Source organism: Limanda limanda, chromosome 19 (assembly GCF_963576545.1).
Source record: "Limanda limanda chromosome 19, fLimLim1.1, whole genome shotgun sequence".
Lineage (NCBI taxonomy): Eukaryota > Metazoa > Chordata > Actinopteri > Pleuronectiformes > Pleuronectidae > Limanda > Limanda limanda.
In genome coordinates, this window is record NC_083654.1 from 3,387,477 (window position 1) to 3,408,314 (window position 20,838).

Sequence of the window (20,838 nt, forward strand, 5' to 3'; positions counted from 1 at the left end):
CTGCAGCAAAACTTTTTCCTCAGCATCGGCCACAGGCAGCCAATCAGATTACTTGTCTACCCTGATCTCCTGCTGGGAAATGCTCTTACCGTGTTCTTGGAACTGAAGTTGAGCCTGAAAAGTACAAAAGGAACAATATCAAATTTCTCTCCATGCATATGTTAGTCTAGGCTGTAGGAATAATTACTTTGAATGGTGTTTGGATCATTTTCTTATTTTATATGAAAAACAGAAATATTTCCAGCATTCTCTTCCTTTAGTACGAGCCATTGCTGCTCCCCTCTAATGACATTTACACTGGCTGCTCAACGAGAGGCAACCATTGTTTATTTATTAATTCAAATGTTGAAATAACTCATTTTGTGACGTGACAGTGCAATGATTTGATAGTTTATGCAAAAAGCATGCTTTTGGATAAAATTTACTGTTGAAACAATAATACACACTTGGTTAAGGTCAGTGAGGAAATGTGATCATGATTTAAAGACACTTTGACTGTTGTTTGTTAACAGCAAACAAACAGCATTTCCCTGTGTTTAAGTGTCAATTAATCATGTGTAATTGTCTGGCAATTGTTGAAGCGAAGATTTCCTGATTCTGTTGGTTTTCATGGTACACAATGTTACCATGATAATAATGCCAACATTTTCGATTACTGAAAGTTTTATCTCTCTAAACAGATTCTAGCTTGACTAATCATGTTTGAGCAGGCTTTGGGCGCCGCCAGGTAAACAGCCCGTGTGAAGATCAAAAGAGGCAGAACACATTGACCAAAATGCATTGGCTCTCTGCATTTAAATTTATCTGCATTCATATGCTGGTAGTTTTCTATGTAGTCTAGCCGAAATGTCGTCTGGACCAAATAGACCTACAAAAAGAATCGCGGTTAGTTTTTTGTGTGGAGAAACGTTTGACGCCTGTGATAAAATAAATTAGCTGGACCGTAAACAGCATATGGCAAACAGTAGACAGAGTCTTGGCCCAGATATCTAAAGTGCATAGACTATTGACCGCTGCACCCATAGGCTCACTCGTGGCCGCATGATAGTCAATGGGCTCTAAAATCTATGAGAGATAAATCCCTTCTTTTTCCTTTTGTGAGGTTTACAGTTGAATAAGGTCTGCAACAGCAGAAGCGACGTATAGGCTACCAATGAATTTGGCTTCTCTGAACTGATGCGTCTCCAGCAGATACATATTTCCGTGTGCTAATGTTTAATTTTAGTATGCATTTGAGATCAAGGGTTCGGGAATGAATGAGGTCCTCTCCAGTTGGTGAGTGTGTGCAGCGTAGACACAGCAGCAGCAGCTCCAGTTTTAGCGCTGCAGCAGCATGTGCACAAACACTAAAAGGCAACATTGTTGGCACCTTTCACTCAGTATCTGCTGCTAATCGGTGCATCCTGGAAGCGCCAGTGTAGAAATACAGTAATGACTCTGTAGTTGTCAGCGGTCTCCAGGTTGTCTGCTGGGCTCTTGAGTCTTACCTGGGGAATTCATTAGCCGGGGTTGTCAGCTGCAGTCAGACTCGTATTGTTCGCGGGCTGCTTAGGCTCTGTCAGTATCGCATTCATGACCAGCTGCTGTTGGTTTGCAGATTTCCCATTTGCACGGTGTAAGCACTGTGTCACTCTGTAAATGGCAAAATCTGCATCGCCTTTTGGCTCCAGTAAACAAGTCCCAGCCGCAGTGAGCAGATGACACACTGCAGCCACAGATATAAAGAGGAGCAAACAGTGAGACCAATCTGGGCCCGGCCAATCATCTACGCTCGCCGCACTTCACAATTCTTGTATGTGCAATATCATCTGAGGTCACTATGGCTCTGGGTTGCGATATCAGGAGAAAAAACAAGAACAAAAGACACAAAGCAGATGAAGATCTGAAAGACGAAATTCACAGACCAAATTGAAAATCCGGGATGACCTTCTCCAAATGCCCTGGAGGAGCAGGGTCGAGGAAAATAGCCCGGCTCGCTCTCACCAATCATGCAATCTCGATGAACCTCACCAGAAGCAAGACTGTTAACTGTTACTCGCGGCGAGTGGAGGTGGAGGTAGTGATGAGAGGTAGACAGTGTTAGATAAAAATTTGATTAAAATGCGCTAGGTTTTGCCCGGCCTTTTTCAAGGAAAGATGGTGTTGTCATTGGGTAGAAAGGGCCCGTCCGAGTTATACAGAGCGTTATTGATGGCGGTGGAGGGAGGCTGACGAAAAATGACGGAGACAAACATAAAGATAAAAGCCCTCGCTATCTCCCCCTCCTTTCTTGCTGCACTTCCCCGCCCCTCTTTTCCACTTTCGGCTCCCCCTGCCTTTTTCCCCTCAGTGTAAGTGTGATAAAAGCAGGCAGACCTATGACTCAGGTTCCCACCCCACATTCTGATATGAATTCAGGGAGCTGAAGCCGTCCCCTAATCTCTTAATGCATGTTCCCTCGCCCTTGGCAGGGTCATGGGAGAAATAGATGGAACCTTATCAGCTTTTATGGATTTATGGAGAATTTCTCTGCACTGGATGTATTTTTTTTACACCAACCTGTGTGTGTGTGTGTGCGCGTCTCCATTATGTGTCTTTGTGCATGTGTGTGTCCTCAAGGATGGTGGGTAAGGTTATCAAAACTATCTTCATGAATATGATCAAGTTTCTAATTACTGCATCAATCATGTTGACTTCCTCCATCATGCTAAACTGAAGAGACGCTGGCCTGTTTTTGACGAATTTGTGCCTGTGTTCTAACCTTCAGCAGCTGGTCCCATCTCTTTTCCTGGGCTGCTCTATGATTTAAAGCTGCACATATCCGTATTTTTACACAAACATTTGATCACAAAAGTTTTCACTCCAAGTGAAAAACTTGGAAAGATTCTGTGGTTCCTCTCATTTTTTTAATGATTTGGGTTCCTGGTCTGTGACGTTACGGTTTTGATTCAATCTCACCACTTTCATCAAGCTCCTTTCCTGACAGCTGCCAGCAAAGAACTTTAAAAAACCCATTGATGTGAGCAATTTCCAAACTGAGGCTAAAATTGCGGACAAAATCAACTGAAAGTCCATGCACTCTTAAGGAAACCTTGTTTGTGAAACTCCTTCATGCAACATGCAGAGTGGTCTATATGTCTCCGAAACTGGCTTCAAACCTGACTATTAAATTATTTGTCACCACACTAGATTAGTCCACAAAAGATTATTTACCACCATGCGTTTTATATAAGACTGGACAAGTAAAAACAGACAATATCAGCTTAATGATCATGGCATTTACTTGCATTGCATTACTTTGGGTCATACACCCTATATTATACAGAATTACTGACACAAAATTTAAAAAAAAAAGAAAAATGAGGCACAATAGAGGAACATAAATTACTTACATTTATCCTGGGGCCATAAACATGATTCCAAATGAATGCTAATTAAGCTTTGTGTCTGCTGGTTGTGTAAAACGGCCAATATTTGTGAAGACCTTAGCCATGAAAAAGTCACAACGTCAAGACTCAACTTGTTGTGGTGTCCTTACCAAAAAAACATCAGTGTTGCTTGACAAATATAATGAAGTCGTGTAAAGAAGTCAGGGCCCAAACGCAGAAGACACCAAGGCCCAGAGGCGCAGTGACGATAAATTAAAATTGGCAGGCGAGCATATGCAAAGGGACAATTCAGCTCAAAAGACACTGAGGAACACAAGGGAACGGAAGCAGGAGGCGACTCTGGGGAACAGAGCAGCAACATGAGGTAACACAGGGGAGAAGAACATAGGAGCGGACACACTGAATACACAAGGGAGGCTTGGATAATTGGACACAGTCGAAACACATCGGGGCGGGAGAGACAATCACAAGGAGGGAAAATTTGGCAAATACAGGAAGTAGAACAGGTAAGAGATACCTATATGAAAGTGTAACTAAGAGAGATATAAAAACGAGGGGTAGATCAGGACCGTATCTAATAGAGGACAGGTCATGAGGACAAACATGTCCTCCACCTTTCTGTGGTGCCTCCTCTGCTGCCTCACTGGGTGAGTCCACAGATTGCATGGTACAAAGTTCCTTTGCTGTGTAGAACCACAAGCAACTCTTCAGATGCATCAGTGACTGATTGGAGGAGGATTGGTCAGTAGGTCACGCTGATAGTGTGCGCCCTCTGCTGGATCAGGAAGTACTCCAGATGGTCTGACGTCAGTACAGTTCCAATATGAACTTCTCCACCTATGTTTAATTTAATCCTTGAATTTTTTATAAAAAGTGCCAGTCCTAGTTTTTAACGGTTATTTGAGAGCAAGTTGAAGAGCTTGGGGTTGTAGCCGCAGTGGGATCAAGTGGGACAAAGAGCTGAACTCAACCTAAAATGATTAAAATGTTATTTAGTAACGTAATCAGTCAATAGTTATTGTTAAGATATCCATCTCCACCAAGGAGATTTGGTTTTCATCAGCCTTCGCTGGATTGTTTGGTCGTTCACAGGATTACACAATCTAACCGATTTTTTTGAAACTTGGTGCTGATCGGGATCTTGGTCTTTTTTTTCTCTGTCTCAATCATTGAAGAAAATTGTCCTTTGTGAATCTTGATACAAAGAATCAGGCATGTTCAAACCAGATCCACTGAATTTGTTTGAGGTTTTATAAGGAGACCTTGGGCCTTGGTGGAGGAGTGCATTCTACTCGGTGCCATTCAAGTTTTCTATGCAGTTGCTCAAAGGGCATCAAACCATAAACTCAGCTGCCAGTCTATTAGGCACACTTAGCTGAAAAAGCTAATACAATGCAGCCTACCTTCAATGATATAAGTGGGCTGGCAAAATAATTGAAACAACTGCCAGTTAACAAAAAAGAAGTGACTGGAGGATTAATTTTTTTTTACTTAATTAGTGGGTGTGTCAAATAAACCATCAACTGAGTTTTACATTATTGTAACCATGACAGTGTTTGTTGTTTTAACCTCAATATATAAATAAAACACATTTAATAATTTAATGTCATAAATAGGAGACAGACATTTTTCTCGGTTTGTTTGTCGTGGCTTAACATCAGTTTGCACAGATGTTAGCAGAGATGTTCGGAGCCAATCCTGTGGATCAGTAGCCATCAGACTGATCCTCACACATTTTAATGGATTGGTATCGGCTGGAATAATGCAGATCGAATTGCAGTCCTTTTAGATTCCGTTGTGTTTTGTCTACCTCAGCCTCTTTGTGTTGCAGCTCCTCTAAGACAGCCAGGCTCTACAGTGCAGTATCCAGCTGCATTAACTCGTGAAATGTGCATGTTAATTATTTAGCCGCAGCAGCAGTAGTAACACAGTAGCTGTATAAATATACAGACTCACTAAGCTCTGACGCTGAGTATCGTTAGCAATGCAACATTGAAAAAGATCAGCTGCAGTTTCACGTGTTGAATCTGTGCTTAGCATCAATTTTACTTCTTAAAATGACAAAGTTTGCCTTCCGTTCCAAAAAAATCCAACAGAGTGAGACGTCTTCTTTCTCGTGGATCGTACCATGTCAGTCTCAGGGGTGGCATTCACCTCATGAACTTTCACCATCAATAATTTAAGCTTCTAAACTTTATAATTTTGAACCATGACCTCCAGTATTTGCATTGGGAGGCTCAATAAGTTGAGTTGGAGATAAAATATTCTAGCTCTGTTGTTTCAATGAGGCATATGCGGACACTATTTAATCAGCATTCAAGGAGAGATACGTATCGCATCAGACTCCATATCATCAGATAATTGCTTCATAAGGGAACAGGAGCAATACAACCTATAACACCTTTAAACGCTTTTTTTAATAATACTAACATCCTGCCTCTTAATAACTATATCTTCATCATACTGACATTTTTTACGCTCTGTTGTTTTTCTCGACAATAATTTAAATTAACTAGAGCAGCAGTTACCTGACAGTTTCGAGCAAAATGTAAAATATTCAAAGAGTCCATGGTCTGACATTTTAAAGTGATCAAATAAGTTCACATTATATTTAGGAAGGAAAGAAACACAAAAACTGACGTAGAAATGAAACGAGAAAAGTATGGTCAACTCTAAAGGGTTGCAGTCTGCTGGAGAGGCGGTGGTGCACTCTGGACAGGTCGCCTGCGTATCAAACACACAGATTTAACCTTTCACATCAACATCGACGAGCTTTTTAGAGTCTCAAATGCAACCTTAATCTGCACATAGTCTTTGTGCTGTAGCTGGAGTAGCTGGAGATATCCCACACACAGACATGGGGAGAACATGCAAACTCCACACAGAAGGAACCAGGATTTGAACCCTTCTTGTTATGAGACAAAAGTGATAACCACCGCGCCACCCCTGTGCCTTTATTTGCTTCACTAAATAGGATAAACGTTTTAAAGATATTTGCCTATAATGTGGAAAAGAGCATTACTGTAGCTGAGGCTGTTTCCTCACTGTATCCCCTTCACTCGTCCCAATGCTATCCTGTCATGAGGGCAGCTGGAGGCTTGTCCTCCAACGACGAGGGGCTCCAGCTCTCATAGCAGAAGAAAAAGCAATTTAGCTCCAGAGCTCCCCCGAGAAGTCGCACATCAAAGCTGCAGCAGCGGTGGTTGGGCAGGGGGAGGTGGTGGTGGTGGTTGTGGTTGGACTGAGCCCACGCCAGCTTTTTTCTCCCCTGAGCAGGTGAGGGAAAATATTAGTGTTGTCCAAGGGTACGGACAGATCTCAAAGGACGGCAGCTGCTTGTTATCCTATGTCTGGCAGTTTGACGTCTCCTCCAAGCTTCTGGGGCCGGAAAGATGGAGTCGAGGGAGAGGATGGACAGTGTTCAAGCTGGGTTTTGTGATATTCATTTTATATCTCTTCATGTCCAGGATTACCGGGATCTGACCTGGCCTATGACATGTTATGTTTGTATTTCCCTATGGGCACCAAGGACCAAAATATCCCTCACACTCAAACTAGACTCTCTATCCACAGTTGAGACATGAACAAATTACTTATTAATACAAACTATAAGATAATTAGACAATAGACTCACCAATTACATGGGACGTCCCTTATAGCTTGGTGAAAATAATTCCACACATCACCTTGTAATGAAACACATTAACAAGTATTTGTTTGTCTTTTCTTGAAAACGAACTGGCTTTTTATTATAAATTTGGGGGAACAATAATAAGTAATTCTGTTTATGCTTGTGTGCATGCATTTTGGACTATTTGCACAACAATGAGGTGGCGATGATAGAGAATTTGAAGGTTACAAAAATTGGCTTGTAAACAATGAGGTAGATGAGGAAGAAATAAGGAGAAAAAAGAAGGCTGATGATCCAGGAAGAGGAATGATGGGAACATTGATAAAAGAAGCCACTGCTCACTCTTAAGGACAGAAGGACGTGGCTTTGAGTATTTTGGGGCCTGTAAGCAGTGTATGTGTGTGTGTATGTGCAGATATGTATCCTGCATGTCAGTGTGTGAGTATTACAGCCATCTCTCTGGTTTAAGCATTCCCTTGGTTGCCATTATGGCCTAATAACCGTGTCAGTATGATTAATGCAGGAGGCAGGGCTCTGATTGCACTCTCGCTCAACTACAGCACCTAAGTTACCACACAGCCCACAATCCCGCTCTCTGTGCTCCTCCTCCATTTCGGAGCAGCGGCAGCCATCCCGTCATTGCACGTTGTTGTGAAGGTTACACGTGCACTTAGCGTGCGCTCACTCTCCTTTCGGCGACATCAAAGAGTCAGTTTGATGATGATTGGGAGATCGAGAAGTAAACTGTGCGATCCCCGAGGCCACTATAAGCAATCCAAGGTAACAAACGCAGACAGCCTTAGCTTTTATTGCATCTTCACATTTTATAGTGTACCAATTATGACACACCAGCGGAGTCCAAAACTTTTCAGTGACATTTCAGCTTTTGGTTAGTTTCTTTCTTGGAATCTAACTTTTGACACTCCTGACACCCGTCAGTTTTTAAACTGTCAAAACCACCACGACACTAGATGGTCTTGCCATTTTCCCTTCGTAGTTTAGTGGGTTTCATTCACACTATGGGAGATTACATTCTTTCGTTTACGGTGTGATGTAGATAGTGGTTGTTAAAGTACAGTAGCAGGGTGAAAGGGAAAGGGAAAGGGAAAACTGTGGGAAAACCATTCTACTGTAAGTTAACTTATCAGAGCATTTGTGTATTGAAGAGTCCCTGACACCAAACCATGATTCTCTGTACTGACAAGCGCGTTGCATTGTCTGCAAAGTCACAGTGGAACACAACCTGAGCAGCGTTTAGGAGGTCTCATGACACCTTTACAGAAAGATGAAAGACATTTTCAGACGGCGTCTGCTGTTGTCGGCTCTGTTGATGTCTTTCTGGACGTCTTTGTTGGCGTCTGCTATGTGTATGACACCACTTCTCGTTTTGTATCTTCTGCGTCTTAGAAACGTCTTCAGCACTACCACACACTCAATGGGAATCCTCCGAACTATATTCGTCTGGCAGAAGAAACTATGGAGATTGTCGGGTGCCCTTGATTCAGACATTTTGCGTTTTCACATAAATCCCCCTTCGGAAAATTTCAGGAGATTATAGTCAATTGTTATTTGTTTCTATTTCCTTTTTGATCATGTTTTGTCTGTTGTATGTCTGTGATGCCGTGCTCAGTGCCCTGATCATGGAAGTCTGTCTCTGGCCCTTCCTGTTTTTTTGTTGTGTCTGTATAATTGATATATTCACCCGTCTTATCTTAAAAGTTGAAATCAGAATCAGACTTTTCAAGATCAAGAGTATAATGCCAAATTGTAGCTTAGTAAAAAAGACTTTGAACCTTGCGTAACAAACTGAAACTGAAAATAGCCAGAATTATCTGGAGTTTTGGACAGTGCAACTGGTGCTCCATTCAAGTGATTGATTGGCTTTGTTTCCTGTTCATGAAACCCGCTCAGACTCAGAGCCCAACAGAATGAATCACCACTTGTGGCTGCAATGGCCACTTCGACTCAGGAACAGTTCCACAGTGTTGCTTTAAGCAGGCGTCTAATCGTTGCAAACCTCCCCATTTCGTTCCCCCACTCTCCACTGCCGGGCTTCTCTTGTGGCCAGGGGAATTCTGCAGTGCAGCCAGGATGAGAGAGGCAGCAGTAACTCTGTGAACCGAAGTCCAAAATGAAAGCCCAATCTGAAGCCCTTCGCTGCAGCTTTGAACACATCAGATCTGAGGCTGTGCTGCAAAAGTGATGGAAGCCCCTGTTAAGGCAGGAAGCCGGGGGAAGCAGAGACGGACCAAAAACAGACAAATAGCCAGAGAGGCCTGCACAGATACTCTGGATAACAACCCTGAGCCTGTCAGATTTTGCTCTCTGGTTCTTTTCAGGGATTTAAAAAACAAAAAAAGAAAGCAGTCGTTCTTCAGCGGCTGAAAACTAACATGACATTTCTATCCTGGGCTGAGGTGTTACAGGTGAAGCCCAAAGAGATGGATCTTGTTCTTTTTTTTCACATTTCAGGTCACTAAGCTCTGCCTGACAGGTAGAAAGGCTGAAACAGCTGTTATTTGTGAAGTGTACTGTGCTGGTATAGCAGGTGCTGTTTGGACCGAGTAGAGTCTTACTTTTTGGAAAAGGTCATTCAATTTTATCAGGACTAAACTTCTAATCAGCTCTTTATTCTAATAGGTTATCTCAATAAGCCGTCTCAGTCAACCAATGATGTTTCAACAGTAAAATGAGCAGTAATAGAATTGATACTAGAGCAAAAGTAGATACAGCCGTCTAACCTGTCCTTCTCCTCCAGGGTCCTTCATGATGGTGAATTCCTCGCAGCATTTCGGGGGCCAGCGGGCTCAGCTGCTGCTGCTCCCGCTCAGCGAGAACGACACCCACTGCATCCAGTTCAGCTACTTCCTGTACAGTCGCGACGGCCACAGCCCCGGGGACCTGCAGGTCTTCATTCGGGTCAATGGGGGCCCCAAGGGCAGCGCTGTGTGGAATATCTCGGGCTCCCAAGGACGGCAGTTTCACCAGGTGGAGCTCGCCGTCAGCACTTTCTGGCCCAGCGAATACCAGGTAAGACTCTCCAGAAAAAGACATGAGGACGGCCCTGGCCGGCAGTAATCGCTTTCATTGCTGTTAAATAATGTCGTTTTTTAAAATCTAGTTTGCAGACTGGAAGATCAGCTGGTTCTGGCAGCAATCTGGGACTTTTGCCATGTCACTGATTTTCCTATTCTATCAACAGTGCCCTATACTGCCCTCAGGCCAGCTGTTTATGTAGCATTTTGTCAGAAATAAAACCTAGTTTGTAATTATAGATATGTAAATTGGAGCCAAACAAACAGCAAAGCCCACACCAATATATGTCTAAAATCCAATCCCCTCCCCCCCAACAAAAAACCCTTTCAAAAGCTCCCCTTATTTAAGATTAGTTCTTATTACATGGAAGAGGGACATTTGTAGCTGGTGCCCAGTTTTATTTAGCAAAGACAGATTTTACCCATGAAAACCTTAAGAACTAACTGTCTACTGCAGCGTTAAGGAGACATATACAAGGAATGGAGGATCCGAGGAAAAGCATCACAGAGTTCTTTTATAGAGAATGTAGTATCCAGAGTGTTTGATAGCTGGATATCTTGGCGTCTGCTGCTTTAATATGAACTTTTTTATATTTAATCTGTCTCTCATTAGTCCACTTTTTTATGGAATACTTATTCTAAAGTACTGGAATAACCCTTCAAATATTCAGTGTTGTTCTTTTAGCAGGGCTGACTCATTGGTTTATAGAGAGAAATGTAATATTGTTATAATAATTGATTTGTCATTTTAGACATGTATAGACATCACGCACACGCGCGCACACACACACACACACACACTTTGCCTTTCTTTTACGTGTTAGTCTGACTTCTTTAGTAAGAATTCAATGCGGGTAGGTAGTTAGTGTTAGGTAAAAACTGTAATGGACCTTTTTTAATATGTAATCAATTTTATAGGATAAAACTAAAATGATTGATGAATAAATATTTGGTGATTTACCTTCTAGCTGCTGATCAGTAGGTTGGTGGTATGAACGATAATGATGCTCATAGATTGATTACATACGATACAAAGTGGAGCTGATGAGGATCAGGCCTGAATAGAACATTTATATTTTTATTTAATTTACCTTAAATCACAACATTATTTGGATAATCAGTGACTGATTCTTAAAATCCCAAGATGAATCTTCGCAATTTGATTTGCTCTCTCTCTCTCGGTAAACATGAAGGCTTTATTTGATGTATATGCACTGGTTACTTAGTGGTCGGGTTAGTTCCCTGTTCTTTTTTGTGGAAGAGAAGTAATCTCTGGCCACAGCAGGCGACTGAACAGTGTGTGTATTTTGAACACCAGCTCTCCAGCTGTCTGCAGACATCCGGCTTATGTCTCGTCATCACAAACAGTGCAGAGGAATAAGTGAACAGACAGTCTCTGTCCTGTATCTGCTTAAAGTGATCATTAAAGTGGATGTCTGTACTTAGCAGAAGCATCTGTTAGTGTATGGGACTGCGTTTACTTCTTAAAATATGCATAATGATGATAGCCCTGGAAGTGGTGAGCCTTTTTTTATTATTCTTAATCAACCATTCTACTCAAAACGCTGTTTTGAATTAACCCAAGAAAATATTTGCTTATTACATTTTAGCTTATAATGTGCATTTTACTCAGTTTTATTTTTGGCAAAGAAGAGTGTTGCTCATTTGGTGATAGTAGAAGATATTTAAACTTTAAATACATTTCTTTCAAGACATAAATTAATAATCAAATCAAATGCGTGAATCAATAGAAGATTAATCAGTCAGGTTGAATGATTAGATCAGGGCTGTTCAAATCCAGACTATTATTAGGGATTTACTGACCTCATGCTGAGAAGAAATCAGTGTTATGTAAAATTGTAAATAATGATGGCTAGCAAACTGTAATCAATAACAAACTAATGACTTGAGGTTTCTAGTTTAAATGAGTCATGACGTCAGCTGCTTTACATTATATTACCACAGCAATGCAATTAAGAGTAATATGACTATATTTGTAGCCATGGAAGTTGTTGCTAATAAATAAATAAAACCAATGAGAACAGTGTAGGATTTTGGAGCTTTTCAGCAAAAATGAGAGCTTCAGGTTGGCTTGTGTGTTTGTGTTAGACTATGTTACGTTGTTCTTGTATTGTCGGGTCTTCTACGCTAGCGCTCTAATCATTACTCTCAGTGGTTCACTGTGTTGTTTGGTGTATTTATTCAGTCATAACTTCATGATTCTTTTTTTTTAGAAATGTGTGCAACCTCAAAGAAAGTGTAATTTCTGCAGTCTTTTTACATTTCAGCCAGTCTTTAGCCTTTCCATGAGCTTTAGTCCAGTCAACTATGTAATAATTGTGATATGTATCAATGTAAAAAATAATAGTTTTGTAATATTATCATCCTGATTGCAAGCTTGTTGCCCAGCCCTAAAAAAGTCATGGCTCGCTTCATTGAAAGCTTGATTTGCCACTTAGCAAGGCGCTAAACCACCAGCTGTCTCACTGAGCAGCTCCATGGCAACCAAACACTGACCCATGGTTGTGTCCACGTCAGCGCAATATTATCATTCAAACCATATGCAAGAATTAGCAAATTGCAGCAGTCTCATATATCACAGTGGCTCAATAGGCGTATAATTACAGCGGGCATGTGTTTGTGTTGTATCTTTATTTATTAGTCAATTTACCTGCGTGCTGCAGTGTAATCAATATAGCTCAGTTTGATGCCTGTATTGTTGGTGCGGCATTATTAGCATTGTTGTGAAGCTTGTAAGATTCAGATGACTGGATGCAGCCCTGACTCACATCATTACAGCCGATAATCTATCCCCTAATGCTCTTTCTTCCCATCAAACCCTCCACCTCCCACCCCCGCTCTGCCCCACCCAAAGCAGGCGTTAATGAGACGGCAACAGCCCGTGTGAGGGACTGTGGGAGCGTGGGTCCGCCGAAACAGTCAATTGACCTCAATTCCATGCGACCCTTGGTGCGGGGGGGGAGCGGGCCAGGTGTTTGCTTCCATAACCTTGGCGCACCCTGGGCCCCATCTCAATAAATCAAGAGCCAGTTAATGAGATTAGAGGGCTGGAGCAGATCAATGAGGACAGCCTGCACTTTACCATCCTCAGCTCTCCTGTCCTGCGCGACTCTCACAAACAGCCAAACTGATTTAAAGTAATGATTTTCTTCCCTTCTCTGTGGACGTTAGAAGTTTGGCTGCCGCGCAACCTAGCGGAGGTGGGGGAGAAAGAGGAGAAGGAGGTGGAGGAGGTGGAGGAGGCAGGGGGAGGGTGCTGTCAGCGGGGTTAGCTGAGGTGTGCGATCAGACAAGTCGGCCCAGGCAGGGAGTTTGCTCAGCGCCATGGTGTTTGCCACTTTGAAAGACGTGCATAAGCAATGTAATCTACTATTCATGTGATGTATCTCCAAGCTGCCTGATTGATGAGAAGGTGCAATGCTCTAAAGTCCTCCCGCCAGGCAGGTAGGCACAGGACAGATTGCATTGTTTGCCTAATGAACCTGGTTGACTGGCAGCAGGTAATGGAGCAGGTAAAGCCGAGCAGATGAGTGAAGTGGCTCACATGTAGGCCTGGAGGAACAGAGTGTTTGTTTCTGCTGTACGTAGAGGGACGGGAGTGAGTCGGCAGTGAGGCTCGCTGCCTTTTCAAGTGTTCCCCTCCCACGGGAACGCTCCTGCTCTCCTCACCAGCTCCCACATGACTCCGAGCTCCTCGCAGGACCCCACAGGGCTCCTCTCATCCATCCAGTCTCATCGATAAAGATCATTGTCCAGCACTGCTAGCGAACAGATCAGCCCCTGCAGGCTACCAGGGAGCCAAGGGAGGTTCTGGTAGAGAAAGTGTTGTGAGTGTGTGTGTGTGTGTGGCTGCTAGAGGAAGTGGTGGCTAGAGATAAAAATAAAAAATAAAAAAACTCTTGTAATCAGTGAGCCGTTACACTCCCTCAGGAAAGACCGGTCGCTGCCGAGATGTGTTGGACTGTGATCAGAGGTGTGTTGGTCAGTGCCAGTAATTTTGGCTTCCAGATGTCCGATTTTGATAGCGTATTTTGTGCTGTAAATTAGAACAATTTCTGGTTCATGCAGCATTTTATTAATGACAAGGTGGAGGATGTAAATCTGTTTAGGGAGAGTAAAATCCATTGGAACTGTGCAAAGAAATATACTTAAGACTTATTATGTCGGCCAACTGGCCAATTTAACCATTAAAGTTGCACTCTAGTGATATAGATCTGCACTCCCTTGGGGTTTAGGGGACTCACAAGAGGCAGATTAAAGAAGAATGGTTTAAATTGATTCAGCAGAGGGAGAGACATCTCAACCCAAATCCCCAAAATACTGGATCCATAACTCAACCAATACCATCTCCTCCTTAGACTGCCTCTGCTTTTTTTTTATACGGCCATGTCCCTTATACTCCATCTGTGATATCCTAAAAATAACCCTGATAACCACGTCAAGGGTTATTGTCTCTGCCTTGACAAAGCCCCTCCAGCTGAGGACATAAAATAACTGTTTACACAGCTCTGGGAGTTTAAGGTAGTCTCCATGATGAGTAAGCTAATGTAATAATTCATTTATTACATGTTACTGTATCTACATTTACATATTAATTTATGTGCTAAATTAATTGTATATACATATAGTATATGTTTGATGTATTATTTAACGTCATATGTATATTTTACGCATTGAACATTTTTCTTATTGCCAACACTTCAGCACTTTATCTTACTGTGTTATAACTGGTGTTGAAAACTGCAAGACATAGTCAACAAATGTCTCTTCCTTCCAAAACCTAGCACCTACATTACCCACAATGCAACACTCTCACTGATTCAAGTGCATCTAATCTTGGAGCTGCTCACCTCAAGCAGAGATAATGAGTTGTTGCAGTAGTAGTAATAACAGTATTCTGGTGAGCTCACGTCCTATTAACTGCCCCCCTCAAACATTTTTCACAGTTTCTCTAGTTACTATTACCAGCAGCAATCACAAGTTGTCGCTGATATCCTCATGTGCCCCTTGGCAACGTGGCTCCAGGCAGGAGGGTATCAGAGGACATTGAGGTTAAAAACAGATGCAAGTGATGCTGTTTTGAGTCGAATTTGAATGTCCAACACTTGGATAACACCAAAGGAACAGTGTGGCGGCATTTAATGTTTTTTTTTGCCGTCTTTTTTCACATTTGAAGTTGTGGTCACCAGTTACTTTAATTGTATTGGATCTGGCTGAACCACTCTTTACCCCTGAAACCCCAAATGTGTTTTGTGATAACAACACTTCACCCACCCCTTCATTGGCATAGTGGTGAATAGATAATGAGTGCATTTTCAGATTTGGGTGAATTATCCCTTTAAGCAGCTTTATTTAATAAAAAAAAAAAGCACAACAAATAGGGACTTTTGGAAACACATTTCCTGCTACTTCGGTTTTCTCTGCTACCAATCGTGGTTTAATAATAGGGTTATAATACGTCCGCTGACCAGCACTACTTCTTCAGACTGACAGACTGGATGCTACAGCAATGAGATGAGGTGACCAGGTTTAGCCCAATGCAAAGCAAGAGTGCAAATTCCACATTCCACTGAGAAATGGATTGAAGTTTAATAGCAACAACTTATGAGTAGCACCTTTTAAAGGGCATGTCCTATAGCTCAGAAATCTGCATTCCTCCTCGCTCTCCTGTCGTCTGGATTGACAGCTTCAGTAGAGGAGAACATTACAGTTGACCATGACTCAGATGCACACATGCATGTCAGTGAAGCAACATATCAATAATGACTCACCTCTCTTCGTCCAATAGCTTTATAGTTTTATGCTACTTTATTTTTATGTTAAATCCATATAAGCGCGATTTTACCGCCTCATGTACTTTTCTGTGCAATGAATCATCATGTAGTGACGCCATGCACAATATTACATAATTTATCAACTCCAACAGCATGCAGGCTTATAGTATACAGAACAGCTGTTGATAGGTTGATTACCTAATTTGTTCTGCTGCACGTCTCCACCTGCAGAGCCTCCACTGGCCATCAACCAGATTTGATCAGTGTGTTTTATCTGAGCTGAGTTCATGACCCTGCATCCTCCAACACAGGGTGCGACTGCCGTGAAGAGACGTTTCTATTGGAGAACGGACTTTAGACTGTCAGGATTGGTCAGCTTGGTTTTGGAAAGAGGACAAGAGTTGTAGAATTGCTTTTTTTTAAAAGCTGGCTTTCGCCTCTAGATTTCCTTTTTTTCCTTTTTTTCTGCTCCAGGTTGTTGTTTTCTCCCTGACCACTGTACTCCTTATCTTATTATCTCCCATGTGTTTCTCTATCTCCTTCACATCCCTATTTTATGACTAATTCTTATATTTATACATTTTGGTGCGATTTTCTTGAAATCAAACAACATTTTTGATACTACCTACTTATGGTCTGCCTTGTTCCTGAAATAGCTATTTGCTGTATTCTTAATGCCACACTTTTCTTACTTATCTATAATAAGGATTGTTCATAATAGTGCTTTATTTGTGGTTGCAGTCACACTGGATTTCGGATTGTCAGCCTCGCTTTAACAGTTTTATCACTGCACCGTGTCAGAGCTGAATGAAGTAACCGCTACTTCACATCTGGAGCGTTTAAGAAGCGAAACACAGGATGACTTTTATTTTGAGGCACTAACAGAAAGTGCACTATCTTCCTCACTGGGTTAGCGCTGACTGTAATTGGTTATCAAAACTGCCTCTAAAAATCAAAAGCATTCAAAGTTTGTTTTATTTGGAGTCAGCTTTTTGACTAAATACTAAATCTTCCGGCAAAATAAAAAGTCGGTTGGTCTAAGTGTTGTCACTAATGGATTTAATATTCCTATAGTTTTAATTTTGGTGTGTCCTTAATGGATTTTTCTGACAGGATGTTATGCTGGGCCGGGGGACTCATCTCATTACTTCTGTTCTGAGATGTAAAACTCCTGGCTTCCTGCAACCAATATAAAAAGAATATAAAATGAGGTGTAAGGCATACAAAATATGTAGAACTGTTTGATAATTTTTTATAGAATGTATAAAATAATATTATGACTTAAAAATTTAAATAATTACAAGATAATATTTATTTTGGAGATTTAAAATTTGAGGGAACGCGCTTTTGGTGGGTTTTATAACCTGCACCACCTCTTCTCAGCTGAGCACCAAAACCACGAACACAGAAAACCAGTCGTCCCGTGTGGTCTCGTCCTCCAGCAGCCACACCGCAGCGCTCCTCCAGCAGTGCACCTCACTGGGTTTTCTCAGACTGCAGAGAGAAGAGGACAGGCTCAATTGCATGTCATATATTTCAATGCTTCACTGCCACAATGCCAATGTGGATCAATTGTGTTGGCCTTGTTCTAGCTGAAGAAATCAATTAACAGAGCATTGTTGCAATTTTCTAACGACTGCATGTAAGTCGTTAAATTAATTAAAGTCCTCATGAAGATTGATGGCTTTTACCATGAGTGCACATAAATAAATAATTAGTCCGTGCTGTAATGAAAACTTAAAGCTAAAAATATTCATTACTGTGGAATCTTGTTTTTCAATGCAATCCCTTCTGATGCAACTGCACTTGGTTTTATGTATTCAGCATGAGGCCTCCCGGGACGCAGTATGGATTTTGTTACTCGACACTATCAATTCTCCGGCATTGAATTTTATGAGCCAAACACGATGCTGCAGGAGGCACATATTAAAATGCTTGCATGCCTTTTACATCAAATGGGGCCGTCCAGCTGCTTCAATCTCCTTAACCGGCTCCACTCGCTGCTCTTGTGCCAGGACTTCCCCGATTTGGATTTCTCCCTCGTCTCATTTCCTTTGCCTCGCTGACAATGACACAGAGCTCCATCCTGTGAGATGGCACCCTGCTGCTCAGAGTAAAGCAAACCTTGATTCATACTTCACAGATTGCGCGTTTGCAGTGTTACAAGCCTCCTTTATGTTTCCAATTGTTGTCCCAACAAAAGCAAGAGGGAGACCGAGAGAAGGCCGGAGGATGACATCATCTTGAACCAGATTTTCTCAGTTGAATAAAAAAATCTATATTTTATATTGTCTACAGAAATATATTTCTCATCCTCCGTGCCTACTTGTATTGGAAAAAGGTAAAATTCTGCCATCAAATATTAAAGATTCTATCAGGCCACATGACAAACAGTATCACTGTGGCCCAAGCTTCCATCCTCCACTTCCTATCTCCTCCACCCATGCACGGTGGTCCTATCTATTGATTGATATTCCTGCATCGTTTTCCTCCTCCTTCCAGAATTTTACATCTCCCTCTAATATGGTGGCCCTGCAACCCCACGCACTGCAACATAAGAATACATATGCAAAAAGGCTGGGTTTGATGCTGGGTGATAATGTAGGGGAGCAAGGAAAAAAGAACTATACAAAGCAAGGAGCAAATAATCAGTCATTATATCTATTTACAAAAGGCAACAGACCTTAACTCAAAACATGAAGGTTCAGAAAACATCTTCACAGATTCAGTAACAGATAAATATTGAAAGATACGGAAAAAAAACACGACACATGAACAAAATGTTTAAGAAAACAAATACTAGTCTGACAACACATGCAGCAAACACAACACTGCAACACTAAGCCTGGAGGTATGGAAACAAAATGCATTGATGATATATTGTTTTATAGTTAACATTATAGGGCTTTTTTGGTCACATGATGAGTAAATCAAATTAAAACTATTAAAAACAAGATATGATTTATTTTCTCTAGCCTGAGAATGTGCAGCTATGGGATAGTGAGATTAATTTTCATTTAATTTACCACCATTGTCATTCTTTTTGAGAAAACAATTTCACGTAGTACTCCTTCAGTTCTCTGAAATCACCATTATAGATTAGATCATGAAATCATTTGCATTATCACAAATTCTGTTGGTAATAAAATTACCTTATAAATATAAAATGCAGCTATAACCAACTCTCCCCGTTCTGACACTGTGTGTGTGTGTCATGTTTTAAACCCAGAGTGACCCACTTTCTGAAATCTAGGGCATAATTATCATGGAAATTAACTGAAAAGTGTTTTTAAGGATATATAAAAAAAATCTAAAAGTGCTTTTTACTTTCACTACTCACTGTATTTGAAACTTCAATCAATCAAATTGAATCAAATTTTATTTGTCTTAATCAGAAATGAATTATCCATTCTTCCAATGAGCTGATTGCTCTGTTGTGTGGCAGTCTTTTTTGATCAGATGCTCTAAAGTCAACCTGTTTCTGAGTAGGTTAGATGTGGAGTAAAGGTTGCTATGGTAACAATATTTGTCAATGGCGATTTAGGTTTATTTCAGTTGTATCCTTCTGGTTGCATGTTGTAGATATCATGGCATTGAGGCTTTTGCTTTTGTGTTCCGTCATGTTGTGTCTGCATTGGCAGAACGTTTCTCACACTGAATACATGTTGTTAAAATGTTTACTACATTTGTTCTTATTCTCTCTTGGCTGCAATGTTTTGAGGTCTCCGGGCTACCACAGCTACTCTGAGCTTCTCACGCATCCACCAAACAGCCTCGTTTTCTATTGCCGCGGTTTGTATGTACAAACAGCGAGTGAATCCCACTGTAGCCATTTTACATTAGCCTGTGTTTGTATGTGCACAGCTTTTGGCTGCCAGTGTCGTTCCTCAGTGTTTGGCGCAGTCATACTCAAACAGACTTTTCTATAAGTGAGGGCAGTGTGGAGGATCTTAATAATGACTCAAAGTGCGGAGCTGAGTGAATCGATGGTGCCGGCTGCGCTGACGCGTGATGAATTGAATAGTTTATCGGTCCGACGTCTCTAATGGCCCGACATAGGAATGAAAAATAAAAAAAATTAGTGGAAAGAAAGCCTTTGTCTGTATCCATCTGCTAAGGCCTTTTGTGGTATTGATTGGCCTGAGGCACTTAAAGCCTGATGTATTGTCAACACTGCAAACTACTGCCCGTCCGACTGCACGGTCACAGACTGACTTCCACTTGGCTTGGGCATAAAGAACTAGGGTTAGTGTGAGTGGGTGAAATTCTCCGACTACCACACGCACGCATGCACACTTGTGATGTACTGCACAGTTACAGCTTTCATCTTAGCAGCTGTCAATGCACTGCAACCTCAGGTTCAGAGTTTGTCACTGCAGTAAAAAGTGAAGAGTTGCTTGTAGAGGGAATGATCCGGGCTCTGCTGACTGTAATTACTTGGAAACCCAGGATGACTTCTTTGCTCTCTGGGAGGCCTCCCGATTCACTTTGAGGCTCTGCATGCGCCCGGCTCATTTAGATGAGTGAGTGAATATTTAAGCTGTGTTTAAGGACACCCTCGGCTCCTGCATGAATTGGTAAAGGGGACAGGGGAGTAGGGGACAGGAATTTATTAATGGATTGTGCACTACAAGGCCGGATAAGGCAAACATCTCACATTTACTTTACATTTAATGACATAACCGCAAGTCAAAGCTTTGGGTTTATTTATGCCCATATTTTGTTATTTCATGTTTTTTTTATTTAGTAGACAAAATGCTCTAAATGCATTATGTTTCCAGGTAAACAATGTTCACGACATTCATCTTTGGAACCTTAATTGTTGGAAGCAAAGCATAATATTTACAATTAAGGGGACAAAGACAAAACTAATTATGTTTTCTCTTGCCATCACTGGGAATCCAAATGATGCTGATTTGTACCTGCATGTATCACAACACATAAAGGTTACATTATGCATGAGTTATTGCACCAGGTTTAAATGATCTCACAATGTATTATTATAAGTG

At 41.5% G+C, this 20,838-nt stretch overlaps 1 protein-coding gene across 1 annotated transcript in view; it reads left to right on the top strand.

The window, feature by feature from the left end:
* ptprua (protein tyrosine phosphatase receptor type Ua) overlaps positions 1–20,838 on the top strand; it is a 203,113-nt gene that overhangs the window by 87,851 nt on the left and 94,424 nt on the right. The window contains exon 3 of the mRNA XM_061092754.1: positions 9,758–10,029. Coding sequence (XP_060948737.1) covers positions 9,758–10,029 — 272 coding nt within the window. The remainder of the gene's footprint in view (positions 1–9,757; positions 10,030–20,838) is intronic.